The sequence below is a fragment of the Nesoenas mayeri genome, assembly GCF_963082525.1.
Source record: "Nesoenas mayeri genome assembly, chromosome: 2".
NCBI lineage: Eukaryota > Metazoa > Chordata > Aves > Columbiformes > Columbidae > Nesoenas > Nesoenas mayeri.
In genome coordinates, this window is record NC_137543.1 from 163,303,585 (window position 1) to 163,326,911 (window position 23,327).

The following is a 23,327-nucleotide window of genomic DNA, read 5'->3' on the forward strand; positions in this document are numbered from 1 at the left end:
CTTATTAATAAAAATCAATTAGCTTTTCGCTAAGCTCCCTGGGTGGGAAAAGCTCTGCAGTATGGATTTGGTCCCTCATTGGTTTTGGCGATAGCACAGCAGAACCTTCCCCACTTATTCGATGCTTATTTCACAAATAAATTCCGCGAAGAATTTCAGTTCACCGAAAAATACAGGTTTGGGGGTATCAGTCCCTGATCTGGAGACCCCGATCTGCTTTTTAATTGCAGAAAAGAAGCTGCTCAGTATTTATGTTCTTCCTGAGCGTTGTTTTTGTGAAGACAAATATCCTCTCGAGATGAAAGCTGATTTAGTCTCTGCTTTAGTCTGAGCTTTAGGCCAAGGAATGGGCACTCTGTGGGAGCACAGCAGCAGCTTCTGGAAGCTTCTGGATTCCGTCAAACAGGGAAGCAACACTTGTTGTGGTTTTTTATTGATAAATTTAAGATTGTTATAGCTCTTGCTTGCTGCGATGGGAGAGCCGTGTGCCGGGCTTGTATATCATAGAACATCTGCCTTGTAAGGCAATAACTTTAGGACTTATCTCACAATTCAGGTCCTGATTTAAGTCAGAACCTCAACCCTCACAATCAGTAGCTTTTGTCTGTCGACCATTTGCGTGTCATAGAACGTCCCGAGCTGGAGGGACCCGTCGAGTCCAGCTCCCGTCCCTGCATTGACAACCCCACAGGTCACACCGTGTGTCTGAGGACGGTGTTCAGTCTCTTCTTGAACACTGTCAGGTTGGGGCTGTGACACCTCCCTGGGAGCCTGTTCAGTGTCCAGCACCTCTGGGTGAAGAACCTTTTCCCCATGTCCCACTGACCCCCCGGCACATCTGCTGCCGTTCCCTGGGCTCTGTCACTGTCACAGAGCAGAGCTCACCCTGCCCCTCCTGCTCCTGCTGAGGAAGCTGTAGACCATGATGAGGTCTCCTCTCAGTCTTCTCCTCTCCAGGCGGAACAAACCCAGTGATTTCAGCCACTCCTCATACACTCTAAACCCTTCACCAACTTCGCAGCCTCTTCTGGATGCTCTCCCGTAGCTTTATCTCCTTTTTATCCTGTGTCCCCAGCCCTGCACACGGTGAATCACAGAATCCCAGAGTGTCAGGGGTTGGAAGGGCCCTGGAAAGCTCACCCAGTGCAATCCCCCCATGGAGCAGGAACACCCAGATGAGGTTACACAGGAAGGTGTCCAGGCGGGTTGGAATGTCTGCACAGAAGGAGACTCCACAACCCCCTGGGCAGCCTGGGCCAGGCTCTGCCACCCTCACCCCAACAAGTTGCTTCTCATATTCAAGTGGAACCTCCTGTGTTCCAGTTTGCACCCATTGCCCCTTGTCCTACCACTGGTTGTCAATGCTGCAGGTGAGGCCGAGCAGAGCAGGACAATCCCGTCCCTGCCTGCGCTGTGCTGGATGCACCAGGACACGGGTCCCTCTTGGTGCCACGGACACTGTTGGCTCATGTTCAACTTGCCATCGACCAGAACCCCCAGATCCCTCTCCACGGAGCTGCGCTCCAGCCTCTTGTCCCCAGTCTGTCTGTACAGCCGGGGTTGCCGTGTCCTGGACGCAAAATCCACCACTTGTTCTTGTTGAACTTCACGCGGTTGGTGATCACCCAGTTCTCCAGTTTGTCCAGATCCCTCTTCAGGGCCTCTCTGCCCTCCACAGCTCCCCACAAGTTTGTATCATCAGCAGACTTACCAATTAATCCCTCAAATGACTTTAAGTCATTTATAAAGTCATTGAGGAGCGCTGGCCCCTGTGGAACCCACCAGCCACCTCGGTCAAAAGACAAAACTTTGTGCCTTTCGGAATCCTCAAAAAGCAAAATTAACGTGAGCTCCTCTTATCGCTGCTGCTCCTCGTTTGGTTTTTGAACTGCTCCAGTGCTGTATTTCCACGACTAATTAGAAAAGTCTCTTTAAAAAACAAATAATCCGAGCCTGGCAAGTTAAAAGATCCCCAAGCTGTGGAGAAGTGATGTTATTTATGTCATGTACACTCTGAATTCGGCTGATGGTTGATAGTGGCTTTTCTCCCCTTTTAATCGCAGGGGGGGTTTCTGAGTTAACTCCAAGTTCTCCAAACTTGAGCAGATCCAGCCCAGGAGGAGCCTCCCTGTGTCCCATCGGGCAGAGAATTGGAATTCCAGGCGGCTCTGTGCAGAATTTCTGTGGGAATTTCCTCCCTTATATCAAAGATGAGTGGTTTTAGTGCCTTATGAAGACGTTAAACCCGAAGCATTAGCAGAAACCACACATTTAAGACATGTAGATGTGGTTCTTGGGGACGTGGTTTAGTAACAGCACTGGGTTAACCGTTGGTCTTGATTTTTAAGGTCTTTTCCAACCAAAATGATTCTGTGATTCCATTCTGTGATCAACAGGACTCTAATTAGTCTAGACTGGGACATCTGACTTAATGGGTCGGTCTTTTGGGTTCAGACGCGTCGAGTTGGGTCAAAACTGTTTCGCGTCTCGTCTGGCTGCTGTTTTGGGTGGGAAGAGGCTGAATTTTGATACCAGATCTCTTAAACTTTCCCGTTCCGTCATTTTCTACCTGGCTTAATTTCTCCTCCGGCCTCTCTGAGACTTGAGATCTTTGCAGCGCAGAACTCCAGCGACTTCTCACCAGCGTGAAAACAATCGATCCTTTATTCCACCTACCCCGTTTTTCTGCGCAGAAAGCGTCGTCATACCCTGGAACTTGAAACGTTTTAGTGGACGTGGGGGCGTGAGGGAGAGCGGGAGTTTTGTTATCGCTCTAGAGGACGCGTTGGAGGAGAATCCTGTGGTGTTCGCACTCAGGATGATTTGTTTTGTTCTTGTTTCTGGTAAACAGCATCTTGTGCCTTAAAAGAAAAGTAATATATTGTAAAATAACTCATCCTTGAGTAAAGGTGGAAATCATCTGAAAATAAGCTGTTTAACTCAGGCTATGAAAGGGGCGACCCTGCCTGAAGGATTTAAACTTCTTCCCAGCGAGCTCGATGATGTGGAGATGACACCAAGTTGAGAGGGAGTGTGGAGCTGCTGGAAGGCAGGAGGCTCTGCAGGGGGATCTGGATAGACTGGAAAAATGGGCCCATTCCAATGGGATGAAGGGCACAAGGGCAAGTGCCGGGTCCTGCGCTTTGGCCACAACAACCCCCTGCAGTGCTCCAGGCTGGCACAGAGTGGCAGAAAGGGACCTGGGGGACTAATGGACAGGAAGCTCAACATGAGCCAACAGTGTGCCCAGGTGGCCAAGAAGGCCAATGGTGTCCTGTCCTGTATCCAAATGAGCGTGGTCAGCAGGACAGGGGCAGTGATCCTTCCCCTGTGCTCTGCACTGGGGAGGCCACACCTGGAGTGTTGTGTTCAGTTCTGGGCCCTCAGCTCAGGAAAGAGATTGAAGTGCTGGAGGGTCCAGAGAAGAGCAACAAGACTGGGGAAGGGACTTGAGCACAAGCCCTATGGGGAGAGGCTGAGGGAGCTGGGCTTGTTCAGTCTGGAGAAGAGGAGGCTCAGAGCTGAGCTCAGCACTCTCTAGAACCACCTGAAGGGCAGTTCTAGCCAGGTGGGGATTGGGCTCTTCTCCCAGGCATCAGCAATAGGACAAGGGGCCATGGGCTTCAGCTCTGCCAGGGGAAATTGAGGCTGGAGATTAGGAAGCAATTCTGTGCAGAGAGTGGTCAGGCATTGGAATGGCTGCCCAGGGAGGTGCTGGACTCACCGGCCTGGAGGTTTTTAAACTGAGATTGGCCATGGCACTTAGTGCCATGATCTGGTCAGTGGGCTGGAGTTGGACCAAGGCTTGGACTGGATGAGCTCTGAGGTCTTTTCCAACCCACTCCATTCTGGGATTCTGTGAGATTCTTGGTTTATTTCTCTCTTTTGCTGCTTGTATTAACAGCTAGTTCCAGCTGGGTGATGGGGATGGAGGTTTTTAAACTCAGATTGGACATGGCACTTAGTGCCATGATCTAATAAATGGACTAGAGTTGGACCAAGGGTTGGACTCGATGATCTCTGAGGTCTTTTCCAGCCCAGTCGATTATGTGAATCTGTGATTCTGTGAATTTGTGGCGGTTTCATTTGCGCCTGCAGACTGACCTGAACCCAGAGCTCAAAAGAGAAACGCGCTGATTCGCAGTTCGCTCTGAGCTAAAATAGAAAGGCAAAGCATTAGTTTGACATAATTCTTGCACATGTACGGAGGGGGCAGCCGGTTCCAAAGGCCAAATTCCGCTTGAAAATCAAAACAGGAACCTGGCTGCACTTAGTGAGGACAAAAATGGGGTTTTTCTCAACCAGAAAAAGCTTTTTCTATATATATTTGTTAACATTCTGCCGGTACTTGATGGCTTTTGGACACGAGGGGGTGGGATGATGCCAAGAAGTTCACAAGCTCGTTTTACTGTTACATTAGGTGAGCGTAGGTGACTCCAGCGGGGTGTTTATTGGGTCAGAGGAAAGGAAGATCACTTGGCTTTTGGAATCGGAAGATGCTCAGATGAACCAAGGGGACATGTGCTACATGGAAACATTTGTCACCTTCTACAGGGAAACTTGTATTTTCCATCGCCTGCGGCAAGCGATTTAGTTGTTCCTCCAGGATTTGCCATGAAGTGTTGATGGTATGAACATAATGACGGCTTCTAGACCTGAGATCCTGATTGATAAACCTCCCTGAGGGCTCTGGATCATTACGGGAGTTTAAAAACAAACAAAAGCCACAAGGAACTGGGGTTGTTGTTGTCGTCTGGTACCAGGACATTGTGTTGGTGGCGATGGCTCTTGGCTGGTGCAGCTCCCTGGATCTCGCTGGTGTCCCATCCTTCCTCTGCTACGATGGCAGAAAATTATTCCTAATTATTATTTTACAGCTTATTTCCTTTTTATTTCCCGGAACGGGAAGCAATTGGGAACTACATGGCCACAGTTTCTCTCTTCAGGTAACCAAAGCCAATTCTGCTCAGTTCAAACCCTCCCTTGCCCACACAGGGTCGTCCCCAGCGCCGTTAATTTGTTAAACGGGGTTAATTTGTTAAACGGAGGTGAAACGCTTCCCTTACCAAAGGGAACAACCATGTCCCTCGGAAACCAGAGAGCAGGTATCTCATCCCTGACACGGTTTGGACTTGGAGCAGAATAATTTCATGTGGTTTTGATCCCTTTCTGCTTTTCATAGGGAGAAACGCGGGGAGCGGAGCTGCAGTTTCATATATGAATCCGTCAGAGAGGCAAGGTCAAAATCTCACTGTTATTTGTATTACAATTGCAATCCCATTTCATAGTAGTCAACCGTCCCTTGGAATTCTTAAAAGAACAGTAAGCAGCGTAAAACACAGAGTAATTAGAGATGCAGTCAGAGCAATTAAGGCAGTTAAAGAGAGTAAACCTGATGTACAGTCTTCTCTGGTTGTCTCTGGATGCTGTTTCTACTAAAGGAGAAATCTATTAAACTTGTGGCATATGTTGTTTAATGAAGAGGATTCTGGAGTGTTTTCCACTTAGAAAAAGAAAAGGTGGTTGCCTCTGTTTAAAGTCTTTGCTCATCCTCACAGGCAAGAAACAACAAGGCATGGGGTGGGATTTCTGAGGAGTTAATATCCCAAGGAGCAGTGACTTTACAACGTTAAACCGCAGCGTAGCAGATCACCAGGTTCCCCTTAAATAGAACGGTGTATTTTAGCCATCGAGCATTAGCAAATCATTCCCTTGGAAAGAAACATAAGATTCACTGGCTTCAAAAGGCTCTTGCTGGAGCTGCAGCGTCAAATTCCTCGGAGGAAAAAGGGCAGAGAATATTTGGCTCAGTGGTGACGTTACCGGGGGCTGCGAACGTGCCGCTGGAATAACTTCATTTACAAGGCTAACTTAGTTATAACGAGAGAATCGCTGTATGCAGGTGTATCATTTGAATAGGTGCCTATTGAATTGCAATACCACTTTTTAATTTTAAAAAAGGCAAAACGACCTTGCAAGAGCCGTGGTTTTCGGCAAATTGGGGGCGCTCGTCTTGTAGTAGAGATATATTAAACCAAAGCGAGCATTGCGGTTGGACAGACTTCCTTCCAGGAGCCGTGCCTTTCCAAATTTTCCTTATATAAACCCTCGTTCTTTCACCTTGTTTCAAGCCAGAGAAATATTGAAAGCAAAAATGGTGTTTTCCTGTTTTTTGGGATGTTTGAGATGCATGAAAGGGAGTTTTCTTGCAAAGTTGGGTGCTCCTGGTGGTGCCCCCAGCACCAACCTTTAGTTGAAAACATTTTCAGCAAAAATACATATATTTTAAAGAAGAAATGCAGCTCACGCGAAATAAAACAGGGGTTTTAATCAGCCTTTTGCGCAGGGAACAAACCCTTGTTGTGCTGCAGGCTCATCTGTGGGCGAAGATCTGTGTGTGAGCAGCGGTATTGGTCCCCCAGCTCCAAAATGCTGCTGGTGCCACTCAGACCTTGCTCTGCACATGGTGGTGAGGGGAATCATTATCCCAAATTTTCAACCTCACATCCCCTGGCACAACTTGAGGCCGTTTCCTTTCATCCTGGCGCTTGTTTCTTGGGACAAAAGACCAACACCCTCCATTCTACAACAGCTTCCCTGCCGTTTTTCCCTCATCGGGCTGGGTCAGGAGCAGCTTCATCCCCAGGTAGGAACGTGTTGGAAAGCGCCAGAGCTGCCCAAGCTGGTCTGGGGTTCCTGAGCCCCGGGGCCGGAACGTGGACAAGCTGAGCAGCAAGTTACTCATCGCGGTCAACCAGGTTACGGCTGGTTGTACATAAACCTTTCCCCAGCGAGGAGTCCCGAACAAACAGCTTCAGCACCCAAACCTCATTGTTATTTCCTTCTCTTAACCTCTTGTACTTGTGAGCGGCGCCTCCAACTCTCACTCGCACGGAGACACGAACAGAAGCGAAGTCATTTGCGCCAGGGGAGATTTAGATTGGATATTAGGAATGATTTCTTCCCCAAAGGGCTGTGGGGCATTGGAACAGGCTGCCCAGGGCAGTGCTGGAGTCACCAGCCCTGGAGGGGTTTAAAAGCCATTTAGACACGGTTCTTAGGGACGTGGGTTAGTGCTGGAGTCAGGTTAAGGTTGGACTCAATGATCCTGAGGGTCTATTCCAACCAAAACGATTGTGATTCAATGATTCTATGTGTGCACACGTGCTCGCTTTGGCAGCTGTGGTGTGGAAAGGAAAACCCATAGCTGTGGACACGTCGAGGGTTTGTCGGTTTTAATCGCTTCCTTCCTCTTATGGCCTTTATTTCTAAGTATTTTCACACGTTCCATGTTCGCCAGGGTTTGCGCTCGCTGACAAGAGGCTGTGTAACGTCTGGGGAACCTCGCTCTGCAAATGGTTGTTAATTAAACAGGACTTGAGCTCAGTCCCCTTTGGGACTGTGGATGAGTCCTGCCAGTCTCATCTCCTTTTGTGGAGATTCGTCATCCTTCTGTGGAGATTCCTCGTCCTTTTGCGGAGATTCCTCGTCCTTTTCTGGAGATTCCTCGTCCTTTTCTGGAGATTCCTCGTCCTTTTCTGGAGATTCCTCGTCCTTTCGCAGAGGTTCCTCATCCCTCTGCACCCACACAAGGACGCTGCCGATAATTTTTGGATGTCAAGGGAGCACTTGCTGCTGTAGCACCAACAGAGCCGTTGTCTCAACTCTTCTGCTTGTCCTTCAGCTCAGGGCTCAAAATGGCGGCCCCGGGGGCACCACAGTCACCTCAGAACACAAAATGGCGGCACCACAATCACCTCAGGGCTCAAAATGGTGGCACCGGGGGTACCAAACTCACCTCAAAACACAAAATGGCGGCACCAGGGGCACCAAGATCACCTCAGGGCTCAAAATGGCGGCCAGAGGGGTGGCGGGATCACATCACAACAAGAAAGGCTGAGGTGCTGGAGCGAGTAGAGAGAAGGGAACGGAGCTGGTGAGGGGCTGGAGCACAAGTGTGATGGAGCGGCTGAGGGACCTGGGGGGTTCAGCTGGAGAACAGGAGCTGAGGGGAGACAGGGACACAAAGAAACGGCCTCAAGTTGCGCCAGGGGAGGTTGAGGTTGGATCTGGGGAACAATTTCTTCCCCAAAGGGCTGTGGGGCATTGGAACAGGCTGCCCAGGGCAGTGCTGGAGTCACCAGCCCTGGAGGGCTGGACAGACGGACATGAGGTTCTCAGGACATGGGGCAGTGCTGGGGTGGGTTATGGTTGGACTCCATATCTTGAGGGGCTTTTCCAAACTCAATGATTCTGTGATATAGAGGGTAAAGCACAAGATCCATTAGTGACAGAGTTTGCAGAGAACAGAGCAGCAGGGTGTTTGCTGGTGTTTGTAGCACAGCTCTCAAATCTTGGAGCCTTTGTGATGTTTTACACGTAGTTTTATGTTAGTACAAGAGATCGATATTGGGCTTTACGCATCTAAGTCACCGTACAAATGTATATGTGAGGTTTTTTTCCATGAGCTGTACAGTCCATACTGTTTCCCTTGCTGCTTTTGCTCTGGGCATTGGGAATTCTGACCCCACACTAAATGTCTTTAAAAACTCTTGTAACAGCGTTTATGGGGGTTGACTATGCTTTTGTTTAGAAAGAAAAAAATCCTGCTTGCTTATGTGTCTTGCATAGTACCCCATTCTATTTTAATTTTTTTTTCATTTTAATACATCAGGAACTTTGCTTTCCAGATTCCCAGCAAGTTGTATTTACTGGGTGTGAGCTCTGGATCTAGAGGGACATTCAAGGTGCTGCTGGGAACCGTGAAAACCCCACATGCAAACGATATTTTACTTAATAAGCTGCCTAGACATGAAAAAGGAGATGAAGCTTTTTGTAGATGAGGAGAAAACAGCTTCTCGGGTGATCTGGAGAGTACAAGACCTGCTGTGCCAGCTCGTTTGGGCCAGCAAAACGAAGCTCAACTGGGGAAATCTTGCTTAAGTGGGGGAACAAGGACCGTTCTGCACAAGCGTAACCCGGTGTGAGTCAGGTTAGGCTGGAAATTAGGGGGAAAAAAGCTCTGAACCAACAGAGAGAAGTAATCAGCGCAAAGGCCTGTGTCATTTGGAAGAGAATTAAATATTGTGTAGTGTCTGCAGGAGCGAGACGTGGAGTCGGAGATGCAAGAAGCCTGTGTGCAGTGGAACAGTGAGGATTTGTGTGAACACGTGGCCGTTCTTGGGGAGAAATCTGGAGATTCTTGTATTCCAAAGCTGGAATTAAAGAGCCAGGCTGTTGTTTGCGAATGGAAATTGTCCAACTTCCAGCCTTACTTACTGCTGGCGGAATCATCCAGACCCTGCGGTTGGCAGTGGATGGTTCTGATCTTCCTTCTTTCCCCTTTTCCCGCTTTCTTTTTCAGGTAGGAGACCATAAATTCAGCGCCCACCGGATCGTGCTGGCGGCTTCTATCCCCTATTTCCACGCCATGTTCACCAATGACATGATGGAGTGCAAGCAGGACGAGATCGTCATGCAGGGGATGGATCCCAGGTGATGTCCATGGGCCTTGGCGTTGGGCACATGAGGCTAGAAAGTGTGTGAACAGCACTAGAAAAGGGGTTTTGTAGAATTAAAGAATGGTTTGGGTCGAAGAGACCTTAAAGCTCATCTAGTCCAGCGCTGCCATGACAGGGACGTCTTCACCAGCTCAGGATGCTCAGAGCCCCGTCCAGCCTGGCCTGGGATGTCTCAGGGATGGTTCATCCACCCCCTCTCTGGGTACCTGAGCCAGGCTCTCACCACCCTCAGGGCAACAATTCCTTCCTCATGTCCGGCCTGAATCTCCCTCCTTTAATTTAAAGCCATCACCCTTTGTCCTATCACAATAGGCCCCGCTTAAAGGTCCGTCCCCAACTTTTTCCTCAACCCCTTTTGCTCGTAGCGTTGCACGTGAGGTTAATTGTTAATAAATTATGCTCTTTTTCCCCCCGTTTAGTGCACTTGAGGCTCTGATCAACTTCGCCTACAACGGGCACCTGGCCATCGACCAGCAGAACGTGCAGTCGCTGCTGATGGGGGCGAGTTTCCTGCAGCTGCAGAACATCAAAGATGCTTGCTGCACCTTCCTCCGAGAGAGGTGAGCGGCTGGTTTTTGGCTGCTCCCCGACCCCGGCGAGGTTTTAATCATCTGGGAATCTGCGGAATACGTGTGTGATCTGCGCCCTCCTATTCTCCTATAAAATAACTTCTCTGCTTTATCAGATGCTGAAGTCAGGGCATGTTATAAAGAAATTCCCAGCCATGGGAGTGAATCCCTGGAGAAAAACAGAGGGAATATTTCCCTTTTTCCAGAGTTCTTTAGCTCATTACCCATCACAGCGGTGCGCCACTGCCTTGACCTCCTCGCAATATTAATCGTCACCTTTTCCGCTGTTGCGTGCGTGAAGGGGAGGAACAAAGGGTTTCAAGGAGCTTCGGCAGCACTTTAAATCGATCGCAGGTTTCTCAGCTCCCCGGGCAGCATTTGGCCATGGGGCTGTTCCAGCAGCGCGATCTGGAGCCCGAGGGCCGGGCTGTTCTTTGGAAACGCACCACACGCGTCTTCACCTCCTGCTCTGGCACCTTTCCCTTCCCCAGCCCAACTTCCCCACAGCTGTTCTGTGTGTTCCGTGGCGTGATATTAAACAGACCCACCAAATAAATGGAACATCTCAGCCGGTTACTTTTCTTTACTTCTAAATAGTAGCACAGGTTGGGGAGGAAAATGTTTTTCCTCTATATTGAAGATGCCTCAATTTTACCTCCTGAGTTTCTGCGATTTAAGTTGCGTAAGATCACAGAGCATTAATTTTTCTTGCAAAAACCTTTTTATTTGATGCGATACCCAGCTGGAAAGAGATGGGTTGTGTGGATTTTGGGGTTCCTGCTGGCTTTAGGTGGTTGTATCTCTATCTAAGTGAAGCGAGGTGATTTGGTTTGGCAGATTGAGCTGCCACAGTTCTCCCAAATCTACCAGGAGCCAACTGGGTGTCCTAAGTTACTAAATAATTAAAACAACAAGAAAAAGGCTGGGTTCTGACCATCCCAAAGAGCTGGAGCACACGCACTGAGCTCTCGTTCTTCAATGGAATTAAGATTCGGGATCTTTTAGCTTAGTATGGGATGATTAGTGTCAGAAAACAACACAACTATTGGCTCTTGTTGCCAAGAAGGGGTTCTTGTTTGGATGGGAGCGTCCAGGACAAATCCCTGTTTCTGTAGAGCCTGTGACTGTAATAAATATCGTCTTCTCCAACTTCTTCACGCCACTGATTCCTTGTATCCTCTGACACGTCGCTTCGCTGAACCTGTTCAGAATTCTTTCTATCCTCCTATTAACCTGCCATCGCTTTTCCTCTCCTTTTCCCCCCGTGTCCCAGGCTTCACCCCAAGAACTGCCTGGGCGTGCGGCAGTTTGCGGAGACCATGATGTGCGCGGTGCTCTACGACGCTGCCAACAGCTTCATCCACCAGCACTTCGTGGAGGTCTCCATGTCCGAGGAGTTCCTGGCGCTGCCGTTCGACGACGTCCTGGAGCTTGTTTCTCGGGACGAGCTCAACGTGAAGTCTGAGGAGCAGGTGTGTAGGTCTCAACTGAGGAGTTTTTCCCCTGTTACTGGTCTGAATGAAGCCGAGATGATGTCCTGGCATGGTGGGAACACTCGGCGGTGCTGGATAAGGCTACGCTGACTCCCCGAGTACCACTTCTGTGCTGCCAACCTTCCCTTGCTCTGAGAAATGCCTGTTTCTCAGACCGTAGATTTTGCAAAACGTTGTTTGAGGTATTTTGATTCACTGCTGACAAGAAGTGGAACCTCTTGGGTCCTGAGGACCTTCAGCTGTTCCCATGACTGTCAATACGTTGCTGGTCCTGGAGAAGAAAGGTTGAGGGTTTGGGCAGTAGCCACTTCTTCATGGAGCTCATGTTCTGCTCCAGAGGAGCGCTCCTGAAGTGGAAAAAACTCACTGTGAGTGCTGCAGAGATTTATAATGAGTGTTCCAATGAATTTGCCATCTAGAGGCTCCTCTAGACTGGCGTGTTCCTAAAAAAATACAAGAGAAAGCGGGGCTGAACAACTTTAAGTTGTTTCTCAACAGTTTGGAGGATCTATCAGGCTGCAGGGGAAACAGAATCTGTCATTGAGCCAGGAAATATGTCCTGCGCTTTCTGAGCAGGTTGGTAAGGAGGTGACAAACAAAAAGCAGACCTACAGCTATCTCTGCCTAGGGTACGAGTGTGATTCGTTAATCACAGATTAATCAGGCTGCCTGCAATGTCCCTGAAATGCGCAGGGAGGGGAACCTGCTTCGTACTCCAGCCACGTTGCTGCATCAGTCCAGGAATCTTGCTGGTTTTTCCGAGTGGGGCAGGTGGGAGTTCAGAGAGTCTTTCTCATCAGAACCATTTTCTGGTTATCGCAGAGCAGCACTGTTGGTCTCTTCTCCTGAGTAGCAGGTGATGGGACGAGAGGAAACGGCCTCAAGTTGCACCAGGGGAGGTTGAGGTTGGATCTGGGAACAATTTCTTCCCCAAAGGGCTGTGGGGCATTGGAACAGGCTGCCCAGGGCAGTGCTGGAGTCACCAGCCCTGGAGGGCTGGACAGACGGACATGAGGTTCTCAGGACATGGGGCAGTGCAAGGGGTGGGGGAACGGTTGGGCTTGATGATCTTGGGGGTCTTTTCCAAGCAAATGATTCTGCGATTCCCTAGTTTGCTGATTTCTGACAGTACATAACAAGGTTTTGCATCCTGTCCCACCTCCTCTTAACAAAACTCTCCTCCCAACTCCCTCACCGTGAACATTCGTACCAAACATCCCGTCCCACGGGACAACAGATCGGTGTTATCGCAGCCTGAGTCAAAGGCAGCAACACCAAAGCCACCCAAGAGCCCCATGGTGCCATGCAGAGCATCCTCATTCTGTGCTGAAACCACGGCGTCCGAGATCAGAGGAACATCATCATCAATACATGGTTTCTTTTTCAATAAGACAACTGGCAACCCCAAACCTCTTTCTCCCACAGGTGTTTGAGGCTGCGTTAGCCTGGATACGCTTTGACCGAAACCAGAGAGAGTCGTTCCTACCCGAGCTCCTGTCCAAAATCCGCCTCCCCCTTTGTCGCCCTCAGTTTCTCACCGACCGCGTGCAACAAGACGACCTGGTCCGCTGCTGCCACAAATGCCGGTGAGGCTTGATGCGGGGTTAGAAAACCACCCGGGGGACGGCGGAGGTGCCAGGAATGTTGTTTAGTGGTTTTGGAGACTGAAATCCTCTCTTTCTGTGGACAGAACACCTCACGTAGCAAGAAAAAAACCAAAGCACCCTCCCTAATTTTAACCCACGTTGCCTTCTATAAGTGTTGGCCATGGTTGTGGGAACACCAGTCGCTCACCTGAGCTCTTTAACTCTTTGATTTCAGGGATCTCGTTGATGAAGCGAAAGATTATCACCTGATGCCGGAGCGCCGGCCGCACCTCCCGGCCTTCAAGACCCGTCCTCGGTGCTGCACGTCAATCGCGGGATTGATTTACGCCGTGGGAGGACTGAACTCAGCAGGTACCTTGCACGCCCGCTCCCCGCGCTGCGCTTTGCTGGGCAGGACAGCGGCATCGGGAACTTTCCCTCCCACAAAGCGTTGGGCGGCTTTTCCTCCTCTGTGCAGCACTCGGACCCTCCCACTGAAATGCTTGAGGTGTCTGCACCCGTAGTTTAACATCTTCCAGCTAAAAACTGTCTAGATCAGTTTTATTTAGGACGGTTATTATTTTGTATCTTAAAGATCAGCGTTTGGAGGATGGTGGCCTTGAATCTACGGTCTACCTTGATTTCAGTAAAGCAGAGTCCAGTTGAGGCCTGTATCCAGTGCAGTGCCTCAGGGGCAGTGCTGGGGCCGCTGTTATTCAATATGTTCATCAATGATTTGGACGAGAGAATAGAGTGACTGTCAGCAAGTTTGCTGGTGACACCAAGCTGGGAGCAGTGGTGACACTGGAAGCTGTGCTGCCATCAGAGACCTGGACAGGCTGGAGAGCTGGGCGGGGAAAATTGAATGAAATAGAACAAGGGCAAGTGTAGAGTCTTGAATCTGGGCAGGAACAGCCCCAGGTTCCAGTGTAAGTTGGGGAATGAGCTGTTGGAGAGCAGCGTAGGGGAAAGGGAGCTGGGGGTGCTGGGGACAGCAGGGTGACCATGAGCCAGCACTGGGCCCTTGTGGCCAGGAAGCCAATGGGACCTGGGGTGGGTTAGAAGGGGGTGGTCAGTAGGTCAGAGAGGTTCTCCTGCCCCTCTGCTCTGCCCTGGGGAGACCACACCTGGAATCTTGTGTCCAGCTGTGGCCCCTCAGCTCCAGCAGGACAGGGAACTGCTGCAGAGAGTCCAGCGCAGCCACCAAGATGCTGCAGGGAGTGGAGCATCTCCCGTGTGAGGAAAGGCTGAGGGAGCTGGGGCTCTGGAGCTGGACAAGAGGACACTGAGGGGGGACTCATTGCTGGGGATCAATATGGAAAGGGGCAGTGTCAGGAGGATGGAGCCAGGCTCTGCTGGTGACAACCAGGGACAGGACAAGGGGCAATGGGTACAAACTGGAACACAGGACGTTCTGCTTAAATATGAGAAGCAACTTGTTGGGGCTGAGGGTGGCAGAGCCTGGCCCAGGCTGCCCAGGGGGGTTGTGGAGTCTCCTTCTGTGCAGACATTCCAACCCGCCTGGACACCTTCCTGTGTAACCTCATCTGGGTGTTCCTGCTCCATGGGGGGATTGCACTGGATGGGCTTTCCAGGGCCCTTCAACCCCTGACATTCTATGAGGGTCTTTGTGGGTGAGTGGAACTGTCACTGGGAAATGTGAACTGATTTCAATGTAGGAGCAGGGAGGCTGGAACAGGACACGTGTGATCCCAGAATGGAACATGTGAGATCCCAAAACAGGACATATGAGATCCCAGCATAAGATCTATGAGATCTCAGCAGTTTCCCCAGAGAAAAACTTGCAAAACCCCCGTGTCAACCCCATTTTCAGAGTCAGAACCACAACCACTCCCACCTCGCGCATCTCCTCTTTGAGCCAGCTTGCTAAAACCGCATGTTTTATTTTTCAATCGAGTCTCCCCTCTTTTAATTTGCGTAGCAAATTTTTACGCAGGCGACTCGCTGAACGTGGTGGAAGTGTTCGACCCCATCGCCAACCGCTGGGAGAAGTGCCAGCCCATGACGACGGCGCGCAGCCGCGTCGGGGTGGCCGTGCTCAACGGGCTGCTCTACGCCATCGGTGGCTACGACGGGCAGCTGAGGCTCAGCACCGTGGAGGTTTATAACCCCGAGACGGACTCCTGGTCCAAAGTGGAAAGTATGAACAGCAAGCGAAGGTACGTGCGGCTCGCTCAGTGGGGAAAGGGGACTTGTTTTTGGAGGGGAAGGAAAAAAGGGGGTTGTAGGAGAGCTGGAGACATTGGTGGTGTAAATCAAGAGATGGGATGGGGGTGAGTTCGCTCTGAACGCGACACGCGCCCTGATCAGCAGATGAGATCAGGTGTGGGTTAACTCTGGGGTAATTCTGCGCGGTTATGCGAAGTGAACGACAGACAATCACTCCAGGGGTCCAACTCAATTATGAATTGACTAAAAACGTGTAGTGGAACGCAAATTACAGCGATTAGTGACTTGGTGAAAGCATAATATCACCAAACTTATCAATACATTGATAAGTCGTCCTACAAACGGTAGATTGGCAACGATTAGTGACTATAACACCAAACGTTAAGACTTTAACAGCAGAACTTAAATAATGCTACGTTTTTATGTTCAAGAAAAAGGAAAAGAGAGAGAAGGAAAACTAAGATATGAGAAAGAGAGTAAGATATAAACTAAGATATGAGAGAGCAAGAGAGTAAGATATCACCAGTGCACAGGTTGTGGATCCAGCGATGTCTGGTGAAGGGAGGGTGGTCGCGGTGAAGATTTGGGTCACTCTGTGCAGCTCATACTCGTCACAACCTGACGCCGCGCACGGGGTCATTTTATAACCCAGTTCAGTTACATGTGGGTGGTTCATCTCCTGTTTCGCTCTTCATGCTAATCAAGAAGACTCATAGAAATAGGTCTGAGGTCTTCAAACTAGGGGAATGTTCACGGTACTGAGCAGAAGTGAGTTGTCTTGCCCATTGGGGGTAACTGTTGGTTCACGGTTTCTTCTGATAATTGGTTGCCTGACAGATGGTTCATCTCTATCATCCCAATTAGGCCATGAGGCCTTTCACAGCAACGACATTAATCACCTTTATCTTACAAGGTGTCTGCCTCCATGGCCGTAAAACTTTGGGAAGGATAAGACGAGATGTCATCTATCTTATCCTCCCAAAGCAACACAAAACCAGACATTTAACGCATAACAGGGTCCTTTGTTCTGCTGAGGATGTGGGGGGAAGCACTTCAAGGTTCTCACAGATGCTGAATGAGAAATTCACGCGTGGGGAATCTAAGAATCACTTTGTAGAACCATTTTGGTTGGGAAAGAGGCTGGAGATCATCGCAAAAGGAGGAGCGGAGCAGGGTGGCATTTGCGTGGCCACACCTGAGGGTAAAACTCAGCAGCTCGGCAAAGTGATATCCACACATCACAGTGTTAATTTACCAGGAAAACCATTAAGACCCTGGTAATTAAAAAGCCGCCGAGCTGTGTGCACTATAGGATAGAGAGATCTCTTGCTTTTAGTGACGACAAGGAGTGAAATCAAAGTCAACAAGAGCGATGCTGTTTTGCTGAGGTCTGCGGGGGTTTGAACTGCAGTCCTGGACACGGTCAGAGCCGCGTTTCTCCAGACTGTGATCCTGGGGGGGCGTAAAGTCCCCACGTAGGAAACTCCTGCGCTGCCGGGGGGCAAATAAACCTGTTTTACCATCTCCGAGCAGCGCCGGGAACTTCTTTCCCTACCAGAAAACATGAAAGAATCGCAGCTGGGAAGGAGAGGAGTGTTTTTATCACCACGGAGAGGAGTTTGCAGCTGAGCAGAAGGTGTTTGTGCTCCCGACCAGCCCGGAGGCCGCTTGGTGGTTGGGTTTGGGTTATTTTGGAAACCCAGCTATTAAATTGTGTGGTTGTCCCATACTCTTCACCACAATGTGGCAGCCGCTTCCCTCTTTAAACACCTTCCTGCCATCCGGGGTTTCTGCCGCGGTTTTTCTTGCCGCTGCGCCCGGTGGCCGCGAGTCATTAAATTATTGGCTTTTCTACAAGTTTTTCAGCGCATTTTGCCGTGTTTTGGTTGTTTTGTGGCCTGAGATGCCGATCGCTCGGGAGAACACTCCGCAAGCGGCTCAGTACATGAAAACCTGGCCACAAGGCTCGGATTTAGTGGAAAAGCTCATTTTTTCCTGTAGCAACGAGCTTTTCGCGGCGTCGGATGCTCTTGCGCGGAGGAAAATGTCCATTATTGTACAAACTGCTTGGCCCTGGCTGTAGCACTGGGGTTATTTTATCATGTCACTGAGTTTTGACAACATTTTTAAGGTAGGATCCCGTCTCTTGGCACAGTTGCCCCATTTGATAAACCTGTGAGCCAAAGATGTGATTTAAAGGTGTAATGACGTTATTAAGCGTCTTGGTTTAAGCTGGGAGCAGTGGTGACACTGGAAGCTGTGCTGCCATCAGAGACCTGGACAGGCTGGAGAGCTGGGCGGGGAAAATTAATGAAATAGAACAAGGGCAAGTGTAGAGTCTTGAATCTGGGCAGGAACAGCCCCAGATTCCAGTGTAAGTTGGGGAATGAGCTGTTGGAGAGCAGCGTAGGGGAAAGGGAGCTGGGAGTCCTGGGGACAGCAGGGTGACCATGAGCCAGCACTGGGCCCTTGTGGCCAGGAAGCCAATGGGACCTGGGGTGGGTTAGAAGGGGGTGGTCAGTAGGTCAGAGAGGTTCTCCTGCCCCTCTGCTCTGCCCTGGGGAGACCACACCTGGAATCTTGTGTCCAGCTGTGGCCCCTCAGCTCCAGCAGGACAGGGAACTGCTGCAGAGAGTCCAGCACAGGGCAACAAAGATGATTAAAGAAATGGAGCATCTCCCTTATGAAGAAAGGCTGAGGGAGCTGGGTCTCTTTAGTTTGGAGAAGAGGAGGATAAGGGGGGACCTTATTAATGTCTATAAGTATATAAAAGGTGAGTGCCATGAGGATGGAGCCAGGCTCTTCTCAGTGGCAAACAATGGTAGGACAAGGCGTAATGGGATCAAGCTGGAACACAGGAGGTTCCACTTAAATATGAGAAGCAACTTGTTGGGGGTGAGGGTGTCAGAGCCTGGCCCAGGCTGCCCAGGGGGTTGTGGAGTCTCCTTCTGTGCAGACATTCCAACCCGCCTGGACACCTTCCTGTGTAACCTCATCTGGGTGTTCCTGCTCCATGGGGGGATTGCGCTGGATGAGCTTTCCAGGGCCCTTCAACCCCTGACACTCTGGATTCTGAGTTTTACATTTGTTGGCGACTCGTGTGTCTCATGTGGCTGTGCAGCCACAACCAACCAGCAGCACCGTGAGGATCTTCCAGCCACAATTTTGACCCAAGATCTGGGTTTTAATGTCGATTTTCATCCCTTTGCTCAGGAAAACAGGGGCTGCACGTACCAAAAGCATCTTCCCTGACCCAACGCTCCCATGGGATCGAGCGGCTGAGCGGCCTGGGGGTGAAGGCAGAGGAAGAGGAGGAGGTTGTTGGGGGATGAAGTAGGTTTTTGGGGGGCGATGGAGGCAGATGTACCACAAAACCACCTCACGCCGTCCTGCTCTTGGTTGCAGCGCGATGGGGACGGTGGTGCTGGACGGGCAGATCTACGTGTGCGGTGGGTATGACGGAAACTCGTCCCTCAACTCCGTGGAGTCTTATTCTCCAGAAACGAACAAGTAAGAGCTCGTCATGCCCTAAAAAACACAGTAAATGAGGCAAAAATAACCTTTATACCCTGAGAGCAGCGCAGCATCCCCCCTTGTAAGAATTTACCTGGATGCGAGCCAACAAAACGCATTATTTTGGTAAAATAAAGGCGAAGGTAGAAAGTTCTTCTCTTCCTGCAAAGAAAATATTCACTCATCTTAATTGTTCAATTAGAGAACATATGTGATTGAGTGAATTTGAATTTAAAGTTGCCACTGTACAAGAGTTCTGGCTTCTGAGTTTCTTACCTGACCAAATTCCTCTTTGCTTGATTTGTCTTTAAGCATTTCACGTAGTACAATTCTGACAATATATTATCTTAAAATTGTGATTTGTTCCCTGGGTTCGACTTTTTCTTTTCCCCTTTTTTTAAACACGGGAGGCAAAATTGCTTTAAGCTACGTGATTAATTTATATGGAAGGAATACAATTGATCATCAAAAAATGACAATCATTAATTCAAATATTTTCTTGCCAACTACGTTTTTTAATGTTGGTTTATTTTTCCATCCACATTTCAGGATCCTAATCTTAAACCAAACAAGCCCACGAAGTCTTTCCAGGGCTACTGTAGTATCTTTGCAAATATTAAAGGAGAAGAAGAGCTCAAAGTGACAGCAAATTGAATTATTGGGGGAAAACTTTGGTTTTGGCAGCATTCGCTTTATGGTTGGACTTGATCTCCAAGGTCTTTTCCAACTGGAACGATTCAACGCAAACCATGGTTTGAATAAATGAAGTGCTCAAAGGAGAGTTAGTGGAACCCAATGCTAGAAAATCTGGTTTAATTGAAATATCTGTGGGTTGTGAGTGTCCTGTGACCCTCCCTACCCTCTTCTGTCCCAAAAAGGTGGACGGTGGTGACCCCCATGAGCTCCAACCGCAGCGCCGCCGGCGTCACCGTCTTCGAGGGTCGGGTCTACGTGTCGGGAGGGCACGACGGGCTCCAGATCTTCAACAGCGTGAGTTCCTGCGGGGAAACCCAAATTCTGTCATGTCCAGGGCTTTTCTTCTCACTCAGGAAGGACTTTGCTCGCTTGTCTCATCCCCCAGCGCCACAAGGACCGAGCGGTTTATCCTTTCCCCGCTTCGTCTCATTTTAAATCATTTTATCGTCGCATCCTTGTGCCTTTGAGCTCTGAATTATGCCACATCTCAGGCTTTTCCTTCTGCTTTTCGCTTTCCAAACTGAATTATCACCAAATGAACTTCACAGCAGGGGGAGTTGGTGGCACGAGGATGTTCAACCTCTTCCACCCATTCTGCTTCAGTTTTCTTAAAGAAAAACCTGACATGGAACGGAAAAAATTAGTTTATCCTTAGAAATTGGGGAGTTTTGTCTGAATTGGATCCATTACTAAAGCACCGCTCTCAAAAATTGGTAATAAAAGGTTTATTTGGAGCGGGAATAACTATTTCTGCCTCGCTCAGCAGCTCAGGGCTGTTGTCTGCAGTTAGAGTTCCCCAGGGCCAAGAATTACAGATCTTGTCCGAGCTCGTCCCCGAGAGGGACAAGTTTGAGCGGAGCCCTTGCAGAAAGGATCCGTCTAATGGTCTTTCTAGAAACACAACTGTTAAAAAGTGGGGGGTGGTTGGGTTTATTCGCCCTGAGCTGCCAGATAACCCTTCTACAACTATCCAGGGAGGAGATGTCAATGTAAATAGGCAGCTTGGAGAGAGTGGGGTGTCCCCGAGGGTTTGGGGAGGTTTAGGGGGTCGTTGGGACCCTTGGACATGGGTCAGGCAGAGCTTGGGCCAGTTCTGTGTGCGTCAGGAGAATGAAAACATGGAAATCGAGACACAATTGAACTTTAATTAAAGGGGGCTCGATCCTTTTGGTGCTGAGGCTCAGGTACGTGTTTAAAACACCAAGAAGCTGATGGAAGGGGAGAGAGGCAGAAGGAGCATCAGCGCAGCCGCGTTTGCTGTGGTCTCTGCCCGTTCACCAGCGAGTTACTGGACAAGGTCAGAGGGAGCAGGTGAAACACAATGGCCGGTGAGATCCAGGGTGTTAGGAAAGCCTAATAACCATGTGAAATATAGAATTATAGAATCGTTTTGGTTGGAAAAGACCTTTGAGATTGAGTCCACCCATTCCCCCAGCCCTGTCCCTGCCCCATGTCATTGAGAACCTCATGTCTGTCTGTCCAGCCCTCCAGGGATGGTGACTCCAGCACTGCCCTGGGCAGCCTGTTCCAATGCCCCACAGCCCTTTGGGGAAGAAATTGTTCCCACATCCAACCTCAACCTCTCCTGGTGCAACTTGAGGCCGTTTCTTTGTGTCCCTGTCTCCCCTCAGCTCCTGTTCTCCAGCTGAACCTCCCGGGTCCCTCAGTCTCCATCACACTTGTGCTCCAGCCCCTCACCAGCTCCGTTCCCTTCTCTCCACTCAAGGTCTTTCTTGTTCTGAGGTGACCCCGCCACCCCTCTTGCCGCCATTTTGAGCCCTGAGGTGATCCTGGTGCCCTTTGGGCCACCATTTTGTGTTCTGAGGTGATTGTGGTGCCCCTGGCGCCGCCATTTTGTGTTCTGAGGTGGTTGTGGTGCCGCCATTTTGAGCCCTGAGGTGATCCTGGTGCCCTTTGGGCCACCATTTTGTGTTTTGAGGTGATTGTGGTGCCCCTGGCGCCGCCATTTTGTGTTCTGAGGTGATTATGGTGCCGCCATTTTGAGCCCTGAGCTGAGGGTCCCAAAACCACCCCAGGGATTTGAGGTTTGGTCTCCCCAGTGCCCAGCACAGGGACGGTCACCGCCCTGGATCCTCACTGCATGAAACCAAGAAACAAACCCCAGTTTCCCACGTTGACACCACCCGCGTTCTCTCTCGATTGCAGGTGGAATATTACAACCACCACACGGCCACCTGGCACCCGGTCACCAACATGCTCAACAAGCGCTGCCGCCACGGCGCCGCCGCGCTGGGCAGCAAGATGTTCGTGTGCGGGGGCTACGACGGCTCCGGCTTCCTCAGCATCGCCGAGGTTTACAGCTCCATGGCGGACCAGTGGTACCTGATCGTCCCCATGAACACCCGGCGCAGCCGCGTGTCCCTCGTGGCGAACTGCGGGCGTCTCTACGCCGTGGGGGGTTACGACGGACAATCCAACCTCAGCTCGGTGGAAATGTACGACCCGGAGACAAACCGCTGGACGTTCATGGCGCCCATGGTGTGTCACGAAGGAGGCGTCGGCGTGGGCTGCGTCCCCCTCCTGACCATCTGAGCGAGCGCTTTTATTTTGGGTGGGGGGCTCCGTCTTTACACCGACAATCCGGGGTGAGGTTCGGAGAGCGATATCCGCAAAGGTGCGTTTCCAGGTGCTCAAGTCTCGCTCGCAAATACACCAAAACTTGACAAAACGGTCCCCACCCTTGGCTCGTTGGGTCGAAGCTCCCGAGAGATCAAATATGTCGAAATACGGAGCGAACAAGGACCTGCCCGTCTCCCTCCACCACCCCGATCCTTCCTCTGGCCGTTGGTTTGTCCAAACCCCGCGGTTTGGGAAGTGCCGTTGTGGGCTGGGGGAGGGAGAACGGGCTTCATTGCGACACAAAACCAGCCACTTTAATGACTTGAAATATATATATTTGCGCCTTGTCAGCAAGGGATTGATCCCGATACCCTGAGGGTTTGGTCAGGGATGGTGTTTGGGTGTGATGGCGGCTTCTCCAAAGAGGAAAAACACAACCCTGGCGTTGATTCCCAGGCTGTATCTGCGTTTTAACCACAAGAGCCGCGCGATGGGGAAATGAGGAGGAAGAAAAGGGGGTCGGTTAAACCAGCGGATTGTTTCAACCAGCGGATTGTTTCGGCACATTGGGAGGAGACGTGGCGAACGCAAACGGCACCGCGCAACACCCTTGGTGTTTCAAAACGGGAAATCGGCTGAGGCGTTAATGGGAAATACATCAATTAAATTAAGTATTGTGTAAGAGGGGGGGTTGGATCCTGTCCCTCCTGTCCCCAACCCGGAGGGGGAGCTGGATGTCACCCCAGTCCCCCCACACTAGTTCTCCCTGACCCCGGGTTTCTCGGGGACATCACATCGGGTGTATATGTGGATGTCGATATCTTCAGGTACTGTGTATATTTTAGGTCTGTATAACGAGCATATCTGGCTATAAATGTGATTTATCCGTATATATCTATTGTTTTCCACGTATCCCCATCGCGCAGGGCGATTCATTCGGGGTTTCCGTGCTGCTAAGACTTGAAAAAGGAAAAAACCAACGAACAACCCGTGAATTTTGAATCAAAATTAAGTCGTGAATTGCAGGAATAACGGAGCTGGAGCTGCGGTGACGTCTGCACAGAAGGACCAACCTCCCAGGGAAGGACCGCGACGCATTTTTCCCTCTTTCTACCCCATTTCAACGGGGGGTTTTGTTGCTCATGCTCCCACAACCTCGGATCTGCTGCTTCTTTCCCA

General features: G+C 50.2%; 1 protein-coding gene across 1 annotated transcript in view; it reads left to right on the plus strand.

Annotated features, from left to right (window-relative positions):
* The window catches only part of KLHL18 (kelch like family member 18), a 28,778-nt gene extending 5,789 nt beyond the window's left edge, over positions 1–22,989 (plus strand). The window contains exons 2-10 of the mRNA XM_080364278.1: positions 9,365–9,495; positions 9,941–10,081; positions 11,364–11,562; positions 13,009–13,169; positions 13,405–13,541; positions 15,112–15,349; positions 18,765–18,869; positions 19,751–19,862; positions 21,735–22,989. Coding sequence (XP_080220404.1) covers positions 9,365–9,495; positions 9,941–10,081; positions 11,364–11,562; positions 13,009–13,169; positions 13,405–13,541; positions 15,112–15,349; positions 18,765–18,869; positions 19,751–19,862; positions 21,735–22,121 — 1,611 coding nt within the window. The 3' untranslated portion in view covers positions 22,122–22,989. The remainder of the gene's footprint in view (positions 1–9,364; positions 9,496–9,940; positions 10,082–11,363; positions 11,563–13,008; positions 13,170–13,404; positions 13,542–15,111; positions 15,350–18,764; positions 18,870–19,750; positions 19,863–21,734) is intronic.
* Positions 22,990–23,327: the final 338 nt, after the last annotated feature.